The 13,844-nt window shown below is 34.2% G+C and overlaps 2 protein-coding genes across 9 annotated transcripts in view; one reads left to right on the plus strand and one right to left on the minus strand.

The window, feature by feature from the left end:
• The first annotated feature begins 5,687 nt into the window (after nt 1-5,687).
• On the plus strand, nt 5,688-7,680 carry LEAP2 (liver enriched antimicrobial peptide 2). Its single transcript, XM_039351221.1, has 3 exons — nt 5,688-5,845; nt 6,630-6,766; nt 7,366-7,680. Exons 1-3 carry the CDS (start codon nt 5,786-5,788, stop codon nt 7,400-7,402), a joined length of 234 nt encoding a protein of 77 aa, XP_039207155.1. The 5' UTR covers nt 5,688-5,785; the 3' UTR covers nt 7,403-7,680.
• Nucleotides 6,957-13,844, minus strand: part of AFF4 (AF4/FMR2 family member 4) — a 72,598-nt gene continuing 65,710 nt past the window's right edge. For all 8 annotated transcript variants that reach the window (XM_039351154.1, XM_039351137.1, XM_039351145.1 and 5 more), the window contains one exon: nt 6,957-13,687. In XM_039351154.1, coding sequence (XP_039207088.1) covers nt 13,569-13,687 — 119 coding nt within the window. In that variant the 3' untranslated portion in view covers nt 6,957-13,568. The remainder of the gene's footprint in view (nt 13,688-13,844) is intronic.

The following is a 13,844-nucleotide window of genomic DNA, read 5'->3' on the forward strand; positions in this document are numbered from 1 at the left end:
CAATTGACTAATGGTGATTTTGTCAATGCCAATGGTGTTTCAAGGAATGCTCCAGTTGTCTTGGAATTGCACCCAGGGCATCTATTATTATTGATACTATGGCTTTCTTCTTTCACAATTCTTCTATTTCTGCAGGTCTTTCTACTTTGTGATTTTCTCTAGTCTTTATCATTTATTCTCTGTTTCTGGATATTACAATGTCCACTATCCAGATTTTTTTTGCCTTTCTTATCAACAATTGTTTAATCTGGCCTGTTGTGTGGCAGATGCTTGTCTGTTTGAATTCTAAAGCCCCAGAACACTTTAGCTTCTTCATTTTTTATTACTTTGTCTATTTTGTACTCCCGCCAGTATGTATCTATTGCAGTTATTCCAGTGTGCTGCTGTTGCTACTTTATCATGCTATTGTTGTAATCAGTTCTTGCAGCAGCTAACTAAGTGGTTCACTGTTTCTTCAGCTTCTTTGTAGAGATAGTGTATTGTACTGTCTGTTGTTGTCTTCTCAGTTCTGGCTTTATATGCATTTGTTCTTAAGGCTTTGTCTTGTGCAGCCAGAATTAGCCCCCTTTCCAACGCTTAGCCCTTGTGGTTATCTGTTTTGCCTACTAGCTTTTTTATATAGTGGCCATGCAGTATTATGCTTTGCCATGTCTCTTTTCGATTCGTCATTGTGGTCTTTTTTATAGGCCTTTGTTCTCGCCTTCATGTTGTCCTAAGTTCAATGCATCACTACTAACCTTCTTCTTGATTTCAGTGTTCTTGATATTATCATCCTGAAGAATGGTCAGGTATTTGTAGTGACCTTCTTCATCCAGACTCTTGATCTTATTTCTATAGGACATCTTATTTCCTTCCGCTTTCATTGTTTTTCCTGTTGACTGTAGAGGTGGCACAATTGTCCAATCCAACTCCATTGCAATTTCTTGGCTATGCATTCGGACAGCATTGAGTAGCAATTCCATTTCAGATTATGTTTTCCCAAACAGCTTTAGATCATCCTTGTAAAGGAGGTGGGATTGCCTGGCAGATATTTTTGATATTTGATAGCCATGGCCTGACTTGTTCAGTATTCTTGACAAAGGAATCAATGCATTAGCAAATTATAGTGATGATAGTGCATCTCCTTGAAAGATCCCTCTCTTGATATTAACCTTTCCCAGTTCCTCACCGTTGACCAGCAACCATGTCTTCCATTGTGCCATTGATCTTTGCACAAAACTTCTGATTTTTTTTTCTTGACTTCTGTTATTTCCAGAAACTTGATTATCCAGTCATGTGGCAAATATCTTCCTATAATCTATCTAAATTATATTCAAGTTGGTCTTTCTTCTCTTACAGTTTTCCAAAATCATCTTGTCAATTAGGAACTAAACTTTTGTCCTTATGTTGTTTGGGCAGTTTCTGTTTCTGCTCAGATAGAAAGAGCTCGTTTTCATCTAAATGCTGTTGGACTGCTACCATATCAATTAACAATTTGAACATTGTCAGCAAGTAAGTGGTCTGTAGTTGCCTGGTGTTGCCTCTATTAAATTGCTTGGCAATGACTGAGTGCAGACCAGTCAGATGTTTCAATCAAAAACAATGCAGTTTATCTTCCCCTGGTACTGACCAGTTCTTGATTTTCCTTGCTCCTTTCTCCACCATTTCTGTTGTTATTACAAGTTTTTTCATTTCAGCTTCTTCTTTTTTTTAAATTCTTACCCACTCCTTTTATCCAAACTGCATTCTTGTTGTATTACTAGGGGATTGTTCAATAGCTGTCCCCAGAACTGCACTGTTTCTTTTTTCTCAGGTGTTGACTGACTCATTGCAGTCTGTCTATTAAAAGATTGAAGGATTGGTAGAAATGTTTCTGATTCATCTGAAACTAGAGATTTTGCCTACAGTGTGCAATTTGAACTTTGCATTTGCTTATTTTTTTGTCCATGGTTGTTATTTGCTGCTTTAATATTTCCACTGCTTCCTTGATCTTCCTTGTTTCTAGGTCATATTTTTTATCAGTATTCTTTATTTTACTTTTATTTAATTCTTTAATTTATTTTTATTTAATTTATTATTATCAACTCTGACTGCTCTTTAGAAGGCCAGATCCTGAAGTTGAAACTCAAATACTTTGGCCACCGAATGAGAAGGAAGGGCTCACTGGAGAAGGGCCTAATGCTGGGAAAGATTGAGGGCAATAGAAGAAGGGGACGACAGAGAATAAGATGGCTGGATGGAGTCACTGAAGCAGTAGGCGTGAGCTTAAATGGACTCCAGAAGATGGTAGAGGACAGGAAGGCCTGGAGGAATGTTGTCCATGGGGTCACAATGGGTCGGACATGACTTTGCAATTAACAACAACAACAAAATTTATTATTAGAGTTTTATCCTGCCTTTATTACTTTATAAATAATTCAAGACAGCAAACATACTTAATATTCCTTCCTCCTCCTATTTTTCTCACAACTAGAACACTTTTGGTGGGTTGGCTTGAGAGAAAGGATGTCTGGCTTAAGTCACAGCAGACCTTCATGCCTCAGGAGGGACTAGAATTCAGAGATTCCTTGTTTCTAGCCCAGCACCTTAACCACTAGACCAAACTGGCTCTCCTCTCTCTTTTCTTTCATCTGTTCTAGCTTGCGTGCATCTGAACTTAGCATGCTGATCTTAGTTTCCAATCTGAACTTCCATTTTGGTGGTACGTTGGCTTTTTAAAAATTTCTGGATGTTGCATCCAAGATCTTCAGTTATTACTACAGCTGCGCTGTACCTCAGTTTGTTTCTTACAGAGAGGTGGGCTGATATTCAATATTACAGTATTGGCATCTTTTAATAAGTGGTAGCTGAAGGGTTTTTTTTTTTTTTTTTTGTAAATGCTTCAATGCAGGCAACATTTTCGTGCTGTTCTAGACAATCAGTTATTTGTTTCCATTCCTTGTTTTTCAGTTACAGGACTTTATTCCTTCTTGGAAGAAAGGAGAGAAGGGTGCTGGGTTTGAAAATGAGAATGGTTCAAAATAGCTATGTTAGTTTCCTCTATTACTGACTCCATCTGTTTTGGCTCCACTATCTGAACTGTTCTGGCAAGGCTTCAGTTTTTTTTGTCCTGGGTAGACCTTTGCAATTCTTCTAATTCCAGTTCTGTGAATGCTTTATTTTGTATTATCGATAGCCTCTGTTCTGTTACTTCTGAACCAAGAACTTCATCTTTCCAGAACTGGTGCGTTCTTTTCAGATGTCCTCTTCTCATTGGACTTGATTTGTAATAATAAACCATTATTCCTTTGTTTTCAGTCATTTTATATTTGTGGCAGGAAAAGTAACTTTTCTTCTAGTGGTCCTGGTCCTGGTTACTGAATAACAACAATCATTTTTGTTTATATAATTTATCACTTCACACATCATTGTAGAATCATAGCTGCCAGTTTTTTATTTGGTGTTGCCCTTCATAGAGATTAAGTATCATCCAAGATTTAGTATGTCACCCATTGTGCCAATAAGCACTGGGATCACCACTGCCGGTTTATGGCATATTTTTTCGATTTTCAAATCTTGATACTTTGTGACCTTCTCCAATTTTTTGGCTTCTATTCTTCTATCCCCTGGTATTGTCGCATCAATTATGTACACTTTCTTCTTTTCAACCACAATTAAATTTGATGTGATAACAGCCCAAGACTTTATCATTTTGTATTCCAAAACCCTACAATGTTTTAACCTGTTGATTTTTTAACTATTTGTTCCCATCATTTTTTCCTTACTGCCACATGATAACATTTGCAGATGTTCCAGTGAATCATTTTGGCAGCTGTGTTATGTCGTTATTTATAATCAGCTGTGTGGTCTTCTTGCAAAACTGAGTACAGTATATGATCTACTGTTTCTTCTGCTTTTTTTTGCATAATCTGCACTTTGAATCATTTAATGATTTTTCAGTTCTGGCCATGGCTACATTAATTCCAATAGCTTACATGTGAATAACTTAAATCAAACCTTTGGTTTCTTTTTTTTAATGTTCCAGTTGTAAGCAATTGCCAGGTTTTATCTTTATACATTTTTCCCTTGACTTTTATAGAAATCGACAATGTAATGCTTTTCCTTGCCAGCATTTTGTTCTTATTTTTATTATATTATTTGATACTCATGTTTTATCTCCTGTACATTCAGTAAGTTTCCATTTTTAACTTGCATCAATGCTTGATTTTTTAAGTTGCTTTATATCGGCCAATGCTTGCTTTTCCTCTTCAACTATTTGTTTGACTTGAAGTAAACTTCTGTCTCTATTTCCACAGGCCAGATATAATCTATCAATATTACTGTGGGGATAATGCATAGTGGAGAGCCAGTCCTTCTGAAGGACTCTGGATAGGCAGATGTTGATGTGTGATGGTGTTAGAGGTATCATCGCAGGATGTAAGTTGCTCCGAGTAAAGCTTCCTTTTGCAATTGATGATGGTGAATTTGATTATTAGATTATTATGTATTATCTAAACACAATACATGCCACCCATCTCCCAATAGTTCTGGATGGTTATTTTTATTTGCAATAGTCATGCAACTGCAATTTAGATGCATAAAACTACATATTCACCTACCAGCTTAGTGCCTTCCAGCTGTGGAAGTATATTTTGTGGAATTTCCTCCAAATGATGTCTATAACCACTCTGGATTCTGCAATTCTTGCATACAAATAGGAAGCATCAGTTTTGGAAAGTCTTTTTTTTTAAAAGTATTTATTTCTAAAAGGAAGTATTTTACACTTTAAACAAAAGTATTTTGGAAAGTCTTGTAAATAATGTAGTACATAGAGAGGATCGGCAAAAATCCGGACATAGCATTGTACAATAATTACTATAGTGTTGGATTTCTTGTCCAAATCAGAATTGCTAATGTTCCTGTTAATGTTGGACTGGGAAATAAATTTACATAGGGAAGCACAAAACTAGCATTGACCTTGCCATAACATTCTGCGGATGTTTTTTCACAGATACAGGAAGATATTGTGCTGCCTGAACTTATTAAAGAGGAAAATGTAATATAATAAACAAACTTTAAATTGTTACATAAATTCTATATATCAGGGAATTGATGAAATTCAATCTGTGGCTGGAATGTTGTTAATTTTCCTAGATACTCCCAATGAATTAACAATTGAGGCAAATTCTGAACTTGAACACCATCTGCAGAAAAATTTTAAAATGTATTATTGCCAAACACTCAGAAGAATTAAGGGACGATCTGTTTCATTCAGCAAAATCTTTAAGAGAAATCAGTCTTAGAATTTACCAATTCCAATTGTGGGCATATGCATGCTTATTATGCATTTATTTGATCATAATAAAGAAGCATCACTCATTGTAGAGAAGCTTCTTTTTAAAATCTGCAGTTTTTTTTTCTTGTATTGCAACATGTACTTATTTCCTATGTAATTAAGCCTAAGAAAACAAGGAGAAAATAGCTTCAGGTTTTTTTTTGTGTGCTTTGACCATTGACCTACTTATACACAATGGAAAAGTGAGTGAATTCTAGGTTTTAAAAAGGAACAGCTGGCATGTATCATAGCGATCAAGGTACAAGTACTTGAAAAATAAATATATTTAGTTTATAGAACAGGCCTTGGACTATCACTTTAGTAGACATTAACTTATTAAATCTTTGTGTCTCTAAAGTGATCTTTGTCCTTTGATTAAGCTGGTAGAGTGATGCAATGATGCAACTTGCATCTATAAAAGGTGAACAAGGATGTTCAGGTGTATTCATTTCCTTTTTGTGAAAAAAAAATTGGGCCCCAAAACATCCCAAGATGATTCGGTGTTTGAAAGTTTTGGCAATCTTCTCAATTTGTTCAGCTCTACTATTTCAGGTAAGGACATAATTGGCATTTGAATTTCAAAGTTGTATGGCAAATGTATTTCTATATATATTTCATGCTTAAGATATGCCTGTATCAGAAGGGGCTCAATGTCTGAAGGGCCATTATCAAAAATCCAGGAATAAGCTACTTCTATTTCAATACTGGATTTCTTCCTCAATGGAATGAATTACATCAGTTTCCAATGGCTTCTGCTTACCCAGTAAGTCGGGGTGTCTTCTCTTAATGTCATCTTCAAAGAATGTGGGGGCAAACCTTCCATGTTATGGCTTCCATTATTGGGAATGGCATTCTTCTCAAAATTTCCACCACACTGGTTTATTTGAGAAGCCACAAATGCTGACTTTTCTGGAAAAGAGACCAATGATATCCAAGACATCTTATGTCTTGGGAATTTATTGTGATAGATAGCTTTGTATGTGTATAGCTTTGTACACGTATAGCTTTGTATCACTTGTTTAAATTATTGGATTTTGCCTTTTCTTTTTGTACAAAGCCCAGAGTTTCAAAATTGGACTAAACTATAAATACTGTCAATAAAATTAGTGTGGAAAATGGGTAACATTTAAGATGTATGAATTTCTGTAGGAAAGGCAAGTTTTGAAATTATCATAATGAAATTATCATTAATGAATGCTTGTAAAGAAAGGGTAAGCTGTCATAAATTTGATGCAGAAATGACAGGATCTGAGAAAGGTCTGAAGAGAATTCTAAGGGCTGAATGTTCAAACAGACTTCAATTTCATTTCATAGCCAGATTATAATTATGTTTCAGATACACTGTGCTTCACTGCATCCAGAAAATGCTCCGCTTGTTAGGCCAAAAAGAATGACACCTTTCTGGAGAGGCGTTTCAAGACCAGTTGGAGCACCATGCAGGGATAACAGTGAATGCTTCACAGGAGTGTGCAGGTAATTTCCTTCTCATACCTGAAAATGAAAAAGAGTTTCATGCCAACCAACAAGTGTTTTCACGGTTAGGATAACTGCAATTATCAGGTCATTTTGAATAGGAGGAAGATAAAATAAATTAACGTTTCTCCAGGTCTATACATTAGCAGAAGCAAAAAAATCAGTACAAAAGAACTTACAAACCTAAGACTTGATTTACAAAATATTTTCTATTTAATGTTAAAACTGAAAACATTAAACAGTCATTTTTAATATAATACAGTACAGATTCAAATTAAAAACATTTTGGAAAATGCAATGCAGGCAATCCTAGGACAATCTAACATGAAAACTGATTTAACTTTATTGATACATTTCTTATTCCTTGCAATTGTACATCATTACCATCAAGAACAAAAGTCTCCCATTTGGATGTGCAACTCTAAAAAATGAGCTAAGTAAGTACTGGTGGCACTATTGCTTTCCTGAAACAAAGTAACACAATGTTTGCTTCAATATTACAGAAACTACTATTAAAATACTAGATCCTTTCTTACATATGGATTAATATTAATGTGCCTAAAATAGTAATCAGACTGATTCTTTGTTTTATTTTGCAGGAACAAACAATGTTCTTTAAGAATATTGCAAGAATAATTATATCTTAAGAAGAACAAGCTGTTACCTTGGATGATGCTCCCCTTTATTTATTGTCTCCTCTCCTAATACATATATATTTAAAGCTTTTCAATTGATGCTTCAATTGTATGGACAAATGAAAGAATTTCAACTTGACAGAAATATATGCTAATTTAGTTTATATTTTCCATCTTGTACCAAGATGGGCTTTTATCCAAGCTACAGTAGGTTTAATTGATTTTATCTTTTATTTGTATTTTTTTTTGTGCAAAAAAAGTAAATACTTGTAAGAGCAACCAGAGTTTTGATATTTGTCTTGCATACCAGTCAAAAGAGAAAGACACATAGCAATTAAGACACACTGAAAATATGCTAAGACAGATGATTCTTCTGAGCAAAAAGTGATAGGATTTTGACTCTATCTAACCGTGAATAGTGCTAGACATTTTCAAGCAGTTTCCAGTCTTAATGAAGCACTTATTAACAATAGGCATTTAAATACCACCAATTCCAACATTCTACCAGGTTTTTTCCCTTTTTAATTTTTCCTATGGCTTTCAAACTTTCATTGCGTAGTGGGTAATGCTGCTGTCAGCTTAATGAAAATATTTCAATGATAATTGTAGGAAGTCCTGTCACTTTCCCACTATTCTGTGTTCAGAAAATTGAGAGGACAGCTCACAATTGCTCCCATTCTAAAAACAAAAGATTTTCTGACCTAATGTGCAGTGCCATAGCAGAAAGGCTCATACTAAAGGATTAATTCAAGCACAGTGCTTATAAAGTTTAATACAGAAAATCTATTTGATATTTATTAAACTTAGTTTCTCCAGTTACAGTTCTGCATTGTACAAAGCATTTTAATGACACAGTAGTTAAAAAGATTTTTTACAAATTGAAATGCGATACCCTTTTCTCCAAATATTTAATTGCCATAAATTTGTTTAAAAATACACATTAAACGCATATTTCAGACACTAAACTTTCTATAATCTCAATACCACAAAATACATAGAATATACTATACAGATGTGGAAAAAAATCTGGTTAGTATATAATACTTTGCTCACCATTAACATACGTGAAATGCACATACTGTTTAGAAATCCTAATTTGGAGCCCCAAAGTACCCTTTTGAAATTTCAAATGTATTGCAAAGGAAAGGAAAAGAAGAAAAATCACAGTTTTATGTTTAGTTTTGGTTGAGAACAGATGACTAAATAGTAAGTAAAAAATGTAAGTCATGGACATAGCATGTACAATGCACACAACAGACAGCCATACTGCCAATCATAACCAGTACCAAGATGCATGTTCAAGGTTATTTTTTCTTTAAAGAAAGATTTTTAAAAAAGATAAAAGGGTACAAATAACCTCTCTCCCACCCCCATCCCATACGTTTGCCCAAACTAAAAGAAAACCGTCTTTACCAAATAATTTCAAATAAGATAAAGAATCTTTAATAAATATATAAGCACTTTATCCTCCATATACAAAACTTCTTAAAACCATTTAAAAGGGGAGTTTGATACAAATGTGCTTGCAGAGACTATGCCTGGGCCGTGCAGCCACGTTTTCAGGCATTTGAACGTAATCATCATGGGAGAGTGGCTGCAGTTTTGATGTTATTTCTTCACTAAGACAGAGAAAATGGTTTTGAATCCAATATACCAGCATCAATTCTATTTTTGCAGTCACATTATCAGAAAAAAACCGCTTTGCCAATAGGTTTTTAAATAGAACCAAGAAGCAAAGCCAACATTTCAATAATTTCAAAAAGTTTCTACGTGGAAGCGGTGGTACAAATGAACTGAATTTATTCAGAACTTGGATCAATCAGTAAATGTGGAGGGCATGAAAGCATTTCATGAAAATGCTTGCATTTCCAGGATAGCCTCACTCCAGTGAGATTTATTAGTAATTTATTTATTATAAAATGCCATAAATAGACAGAACTTATCTAAAAGAATTAAACAGATCACCACACTTTGTACTGTACAGCTAAGCTGTGCTTGTTTACAGCCTGGGGGAAAATGAAGTTGCATAACAGTGTTCACTAATCAACTATATACTGTTGAACTATTGGAAACTCAAATTTCCCACAATACTGATTTCTTGCTCAATTTAAAATCATTATGTCTTGACCCAAATATTTATGAAATATTTGCTATTCAAGACTCTCATCCTATGATTTGGATGTTGCTTTCTCCTTCCATTAGTAAAATGTATTCAACTTGATTTCCTCATGCCCCTTTAAACCATTTTAATAAAAATACTGCGGAGTTGAATACAGTGCAAGGAATTATACATAGCAAAGGTAGCATTTCCTATAAACTGCCAAATTTGGCAAACTATACAGTTATCTGCTGCAGCTGTGACTTACTTGCCTTAGGCAAGCAAATATACCTATTGGCTCCATATGGCTGCACCTGCTTCATAACACTCTTACAGAAGTTGTTTTGTATAAAATCATAGTAATCAAGCTTCGACAATCTAAAAGACACTGAAAGCATTCCTGCATAAAATGCAAAATTTATCACCATCATCAAAATGAGGATGGCTCAACACTCAATAGATATTCTGATGTAGTTAGATGTACTATAATCTAAGACAGATAAAACAAACTTTGAACGGGCTTGATTTCATCTGTTTATGCATGTAGCTATAGTATTAGAAACATGTATATTACAAATTGCATACTGCCATCAAAAGGTCTACCACCATTTGCTCTTCTTTACAGATAAGAGACTTAAATTGTATTTGAACACGTTGGGTCACTTAGTCTAGTAAGTGGATATTCATTTAAGATACAAAATGACGTAGCCACATATCTACAAAATCACTGGGTCCTAGACTAAATCTGCCACATCATCTTAGTGTGGAATGTACAACTGTCTGCTAACCTATTCCTAACCCCCAAAATAAAACTTTTATAACTAAATTCATTGCCAGCACTCTGGCAAAACATTTCAAGGTCTCTAGTGGATTTCATGCTACCATTCATGAATTGTTCTCCTAAAACTCAGCAATTGGAGGGCAGGGAAGGAGATCGAAATTATGTGTGTGATGAAGCAATTCATTTTGCTCACTCAGATGGAAAGTATTAAGCCATCTTATAAAGACGCATCATTGGGATATATTAAAACACTGATATGTGTTAATACGCAGTCATGGACTTGATAATATATAATATTCCAGAGTTTTTAAACGGAAATTATTGAACAATTTCTGTTAGCGGTCATGATGTACACGCAATGAGCTCAGCACAGATTAAGTCCAACTCAATAAAAGGCAGATTAAGGATAGTCACTTTCCTTTGAACTTTAAAAAGTTTATTACGTTCTTGCACTTAACAATTAACTTTGGCAAATTACTCATGCACTCCTGAGACAATTGAACTCTAAAGTTAGATGGTATTTTAAAAGTTGATAATTTGATTTCAATTATTTGAAAACTCGACTGATCCTTAAATTAGAAAAGGAACAATTTATTATAAATAATCTATTTATTTAGGACACCCAAATAAGACCTCCACGAGACAGCTATTGCAACAGATAATTCATTGCAGCTTCAGTCTACATTTAAATCTAGAGAAGCCTTGCTAAATTAATAAAGAGACAAATACTTAGGAAGTATCTGGAGATATATAAAAAAAATCAGTCTGATATATACTATTCTAGTTTTAAAAACAACAGATAAAAAAGAGACATTTTCTCACTGCCAGTCTATGTTAAATGGATACAAAAAGGAAGCAAACTAGTCAAATGATCACTGCAGCACCTTATAAGAAGAGAGCCTATAATCCACTCTGGGATAATGTAAAGATTTCACTATAATAAATGTGTCAGGCACTTTCAAATGTCAAGAATGTTGACTTTTGATATTAGCAGGAAAATTAGTCATGGAAAATTAGCTATTTATTATTTGATATTAGCAGGAATCTGTGCTCTTGAATCTATGGTTTATGAAAATGCATATATTTTAAAATTGCTTTTCACAATTGATATTTTTATTCAAGCAGCTCACATGAAACAAACACTTAAAGCCCGCTAAAAATATTTCTTTCACTCTTTAATCTCTGTGTTGAGAGTAAATACAATGAATTATTTGCTAAGGGAGTGATTTAAAAACGCTTCTCCAAGACAGCTGCTCACACCGACTGAAAGGAACACAAGTATGTGGAACACTAGTATGTTGCAAATTCATTATAAACAGATGGGTTTTCCCATTATTGATTAGCTAAGGTGATTTTGCACATAGTAAATTTACAGTGATAATTCTATCACTTACATGGCAAAAATCACAATATACTTTTTTATATAAACAAAAAATGCTGTATGGATGTGTCTACACGTTTTTCTTCTGCTCTCACAACGCATTCTTGTGCTGCAGGGTGCAACAGTAAGCTATAATGACTTTGAATACAAACCAAGTGATTAGCAATGTCAACCTAACAGATCCAAAGTATCAGGGTTTAAAAGAAACCATGTATCACATCAGGATACAAGTCTCTGTGAATATACAAACTGTTACTTAGTTGTTATAATTGATGAAGCTACTGTCCCAAAGATACTGCAATATTAATTGATGTAAAATTCTATCCTTCTTTCAAAACTCGCCATCATTTTGGCACATAGCTATACAGCTAGACATAATTTTAGTGCAATTGTTTTCTTGAACATGCATGTTCACATCTGGGTGGGTTTTAGGAAAAAGGGCAGGCAAAGCAGCATATCACAATTCCACACCCAAAGAGTTTAGAGTCTGACTCTAAAGCACAAGCCACATGAATTGTCAACAAACGACAGCCACTAGAATTAGGAAAAGGAAGTACAATTTTACTGCTGGAGACTGACTGGATACCAGGTCCTAAGTGTAAAACGTCTTGTAAACAGTATTTAAAATCTTCATCTAAAAAAGCATAAGGCACACCAGACATGATAGGGACGCTAAAGCAGTATTTTTTTTCTTTTAGTCAGATAAGCACCTTCTATGAAAAGGTACCTTATTAACCTTAAAGCAGATTTCCATGCATGATTCTTGCTGATCACAGTTATTTCATTGTAACTAAATACTCTGTTCCCATCACAAACATTTAACATTAATGAATGTGCCACAGAATGGCATAAAAGCAAAATTTCAAATTAATTGGACCAAACAGTTTAAAATGTCCCTGTAATCACAGGTCTATTCTCTACCCCGTGTTGTCCCATTACATAATTCCGACAAAGACAGATGTTTGTCACATATCATGTTTTCTGATGAAGCACATCAGTTTCACATAGGAATTACTACTGTTAGAAGCTTTGGTGTCTAACAATTACAAGCAAGGAAATAAAAGAGGCTGCACCAAAGTACGAGATTGTCCATCTGAAACCATTCCTATTTTATACTTAGAGACTGAAGTCCATTGTGACTCACATCACTTTGAATATTGCATTAAATGCAATATTTTGTAATGTACTGAGATTATTAGTGTTAAGACATGTGTTTCGAAACTGATTTTCCATACAAATACTTGAATATTTTGACTTAAAATGATTTAATTGATGATCAAGTTATAACCTTGGAACTTAGCACATCAATAAAACTATGGCCATCGTTAAGGGTTGACTTAAATATGCATGAAAATGTGTCTACACCTTAGAATCTATCAACCCTGACTTTCTCTTACAAGCTCCACCATCACAAGACATTACAGAATAACAAAGCTCACAAAATACTTAAATAAAGTGTCTACATTTAATCTTCACTAAGTACTTGATTAGGTAAAATTCATAGGAAAAACAGCTAAGTTTTAAACCAGCCCCAAACACACAGCTTTTAAAAACAAATTAAAATAAATAAGTTTTAAAACAGATTTGTTAGGCATAATTATTAGAATTCCAATCCAATTGCAAATCAGTGAATCCATCTTACATTAAAACATTGCAGAGTTTAAACTTTTTTTAAATATTTTTTTTTTAAAAAATGGGGTCAGCTGAAAAAGTTCATTAACACAATGTTTAGAGATTCTTACACATATGATGCTGGGAGACACAGGAAAGTGTTCCTTTCTCTTTCACTTTCTTTGCTTTCATTATGGCAGTCTTCCTTATTTATTTATTTTTAATTGACACAGTGTTGAAAATAATCAGAGGCAGCAAAGCCTCTCATGACGCTATAGATTTCTTCAATCCAGTTATCACTTGGCATCCAAACGCAACCAATGTAATCCCTGCCTGGTGTAATGTACCAGGTCTGTCATAACACTTGCATTAAAGATCAGAGGGCCCATAACTTTGTCCAGTTCTGCAAAAAATTCTATAGGGAAAAAAAGAAAAGAAAAATAATCTGATTGAACTACAGTTTCCCATGACATCTCCCAAAAACAAAATCGATAAAGTCACACGCTTTGTTAGTTTTTATAAAACTATAATCCAAAAAGAGAACTGGAAAATATATCAAAACTTTAGTTGCT

The sequence above is a fragment of the Crotalus tigris genome, unplaced genomic scaffold (assembly GCF_016545835.1).
Source record: "Crotalus tigris isolate CLP2741 ecotype Arizona unplaced genomic scaffold, ASM1654583v1 scf7180000017568.12009008, whole genome shotgun sequence".
In the NCBI taxonomy this organism is placed as follows: Eukaryota; Metazoa; Chordata; class Lepidosauria; order Squamata; family Viperidae; genus Crotalus; species Crotalus tigris.

Excerpts from the sequence above, each read along its gene's own strand:
- LEAP2 (XM_039351221.1), top strand. The coding sequence starts at position 5,786 with ATGATTCGGTGTTTGAAAGTTTTGGCAATCTTCTCAATTTGTTCAGCT. Across the intron at positions 5,846-6,629 it reads GTTCAGCTCTACTATTTCAG|ATACACTGTGCTTCACTGCA; the intron begins GTAAGGACATAA and ends ATTATGTTTCAG. Across the intron at positions 6,767-7,365 it reads TGCTTCACAGGAGTGTGCAG|GAACAAACAATGTTCTTTAA; the intron begins GTAATTTCCTTC and ends TTTATTTTGCAG.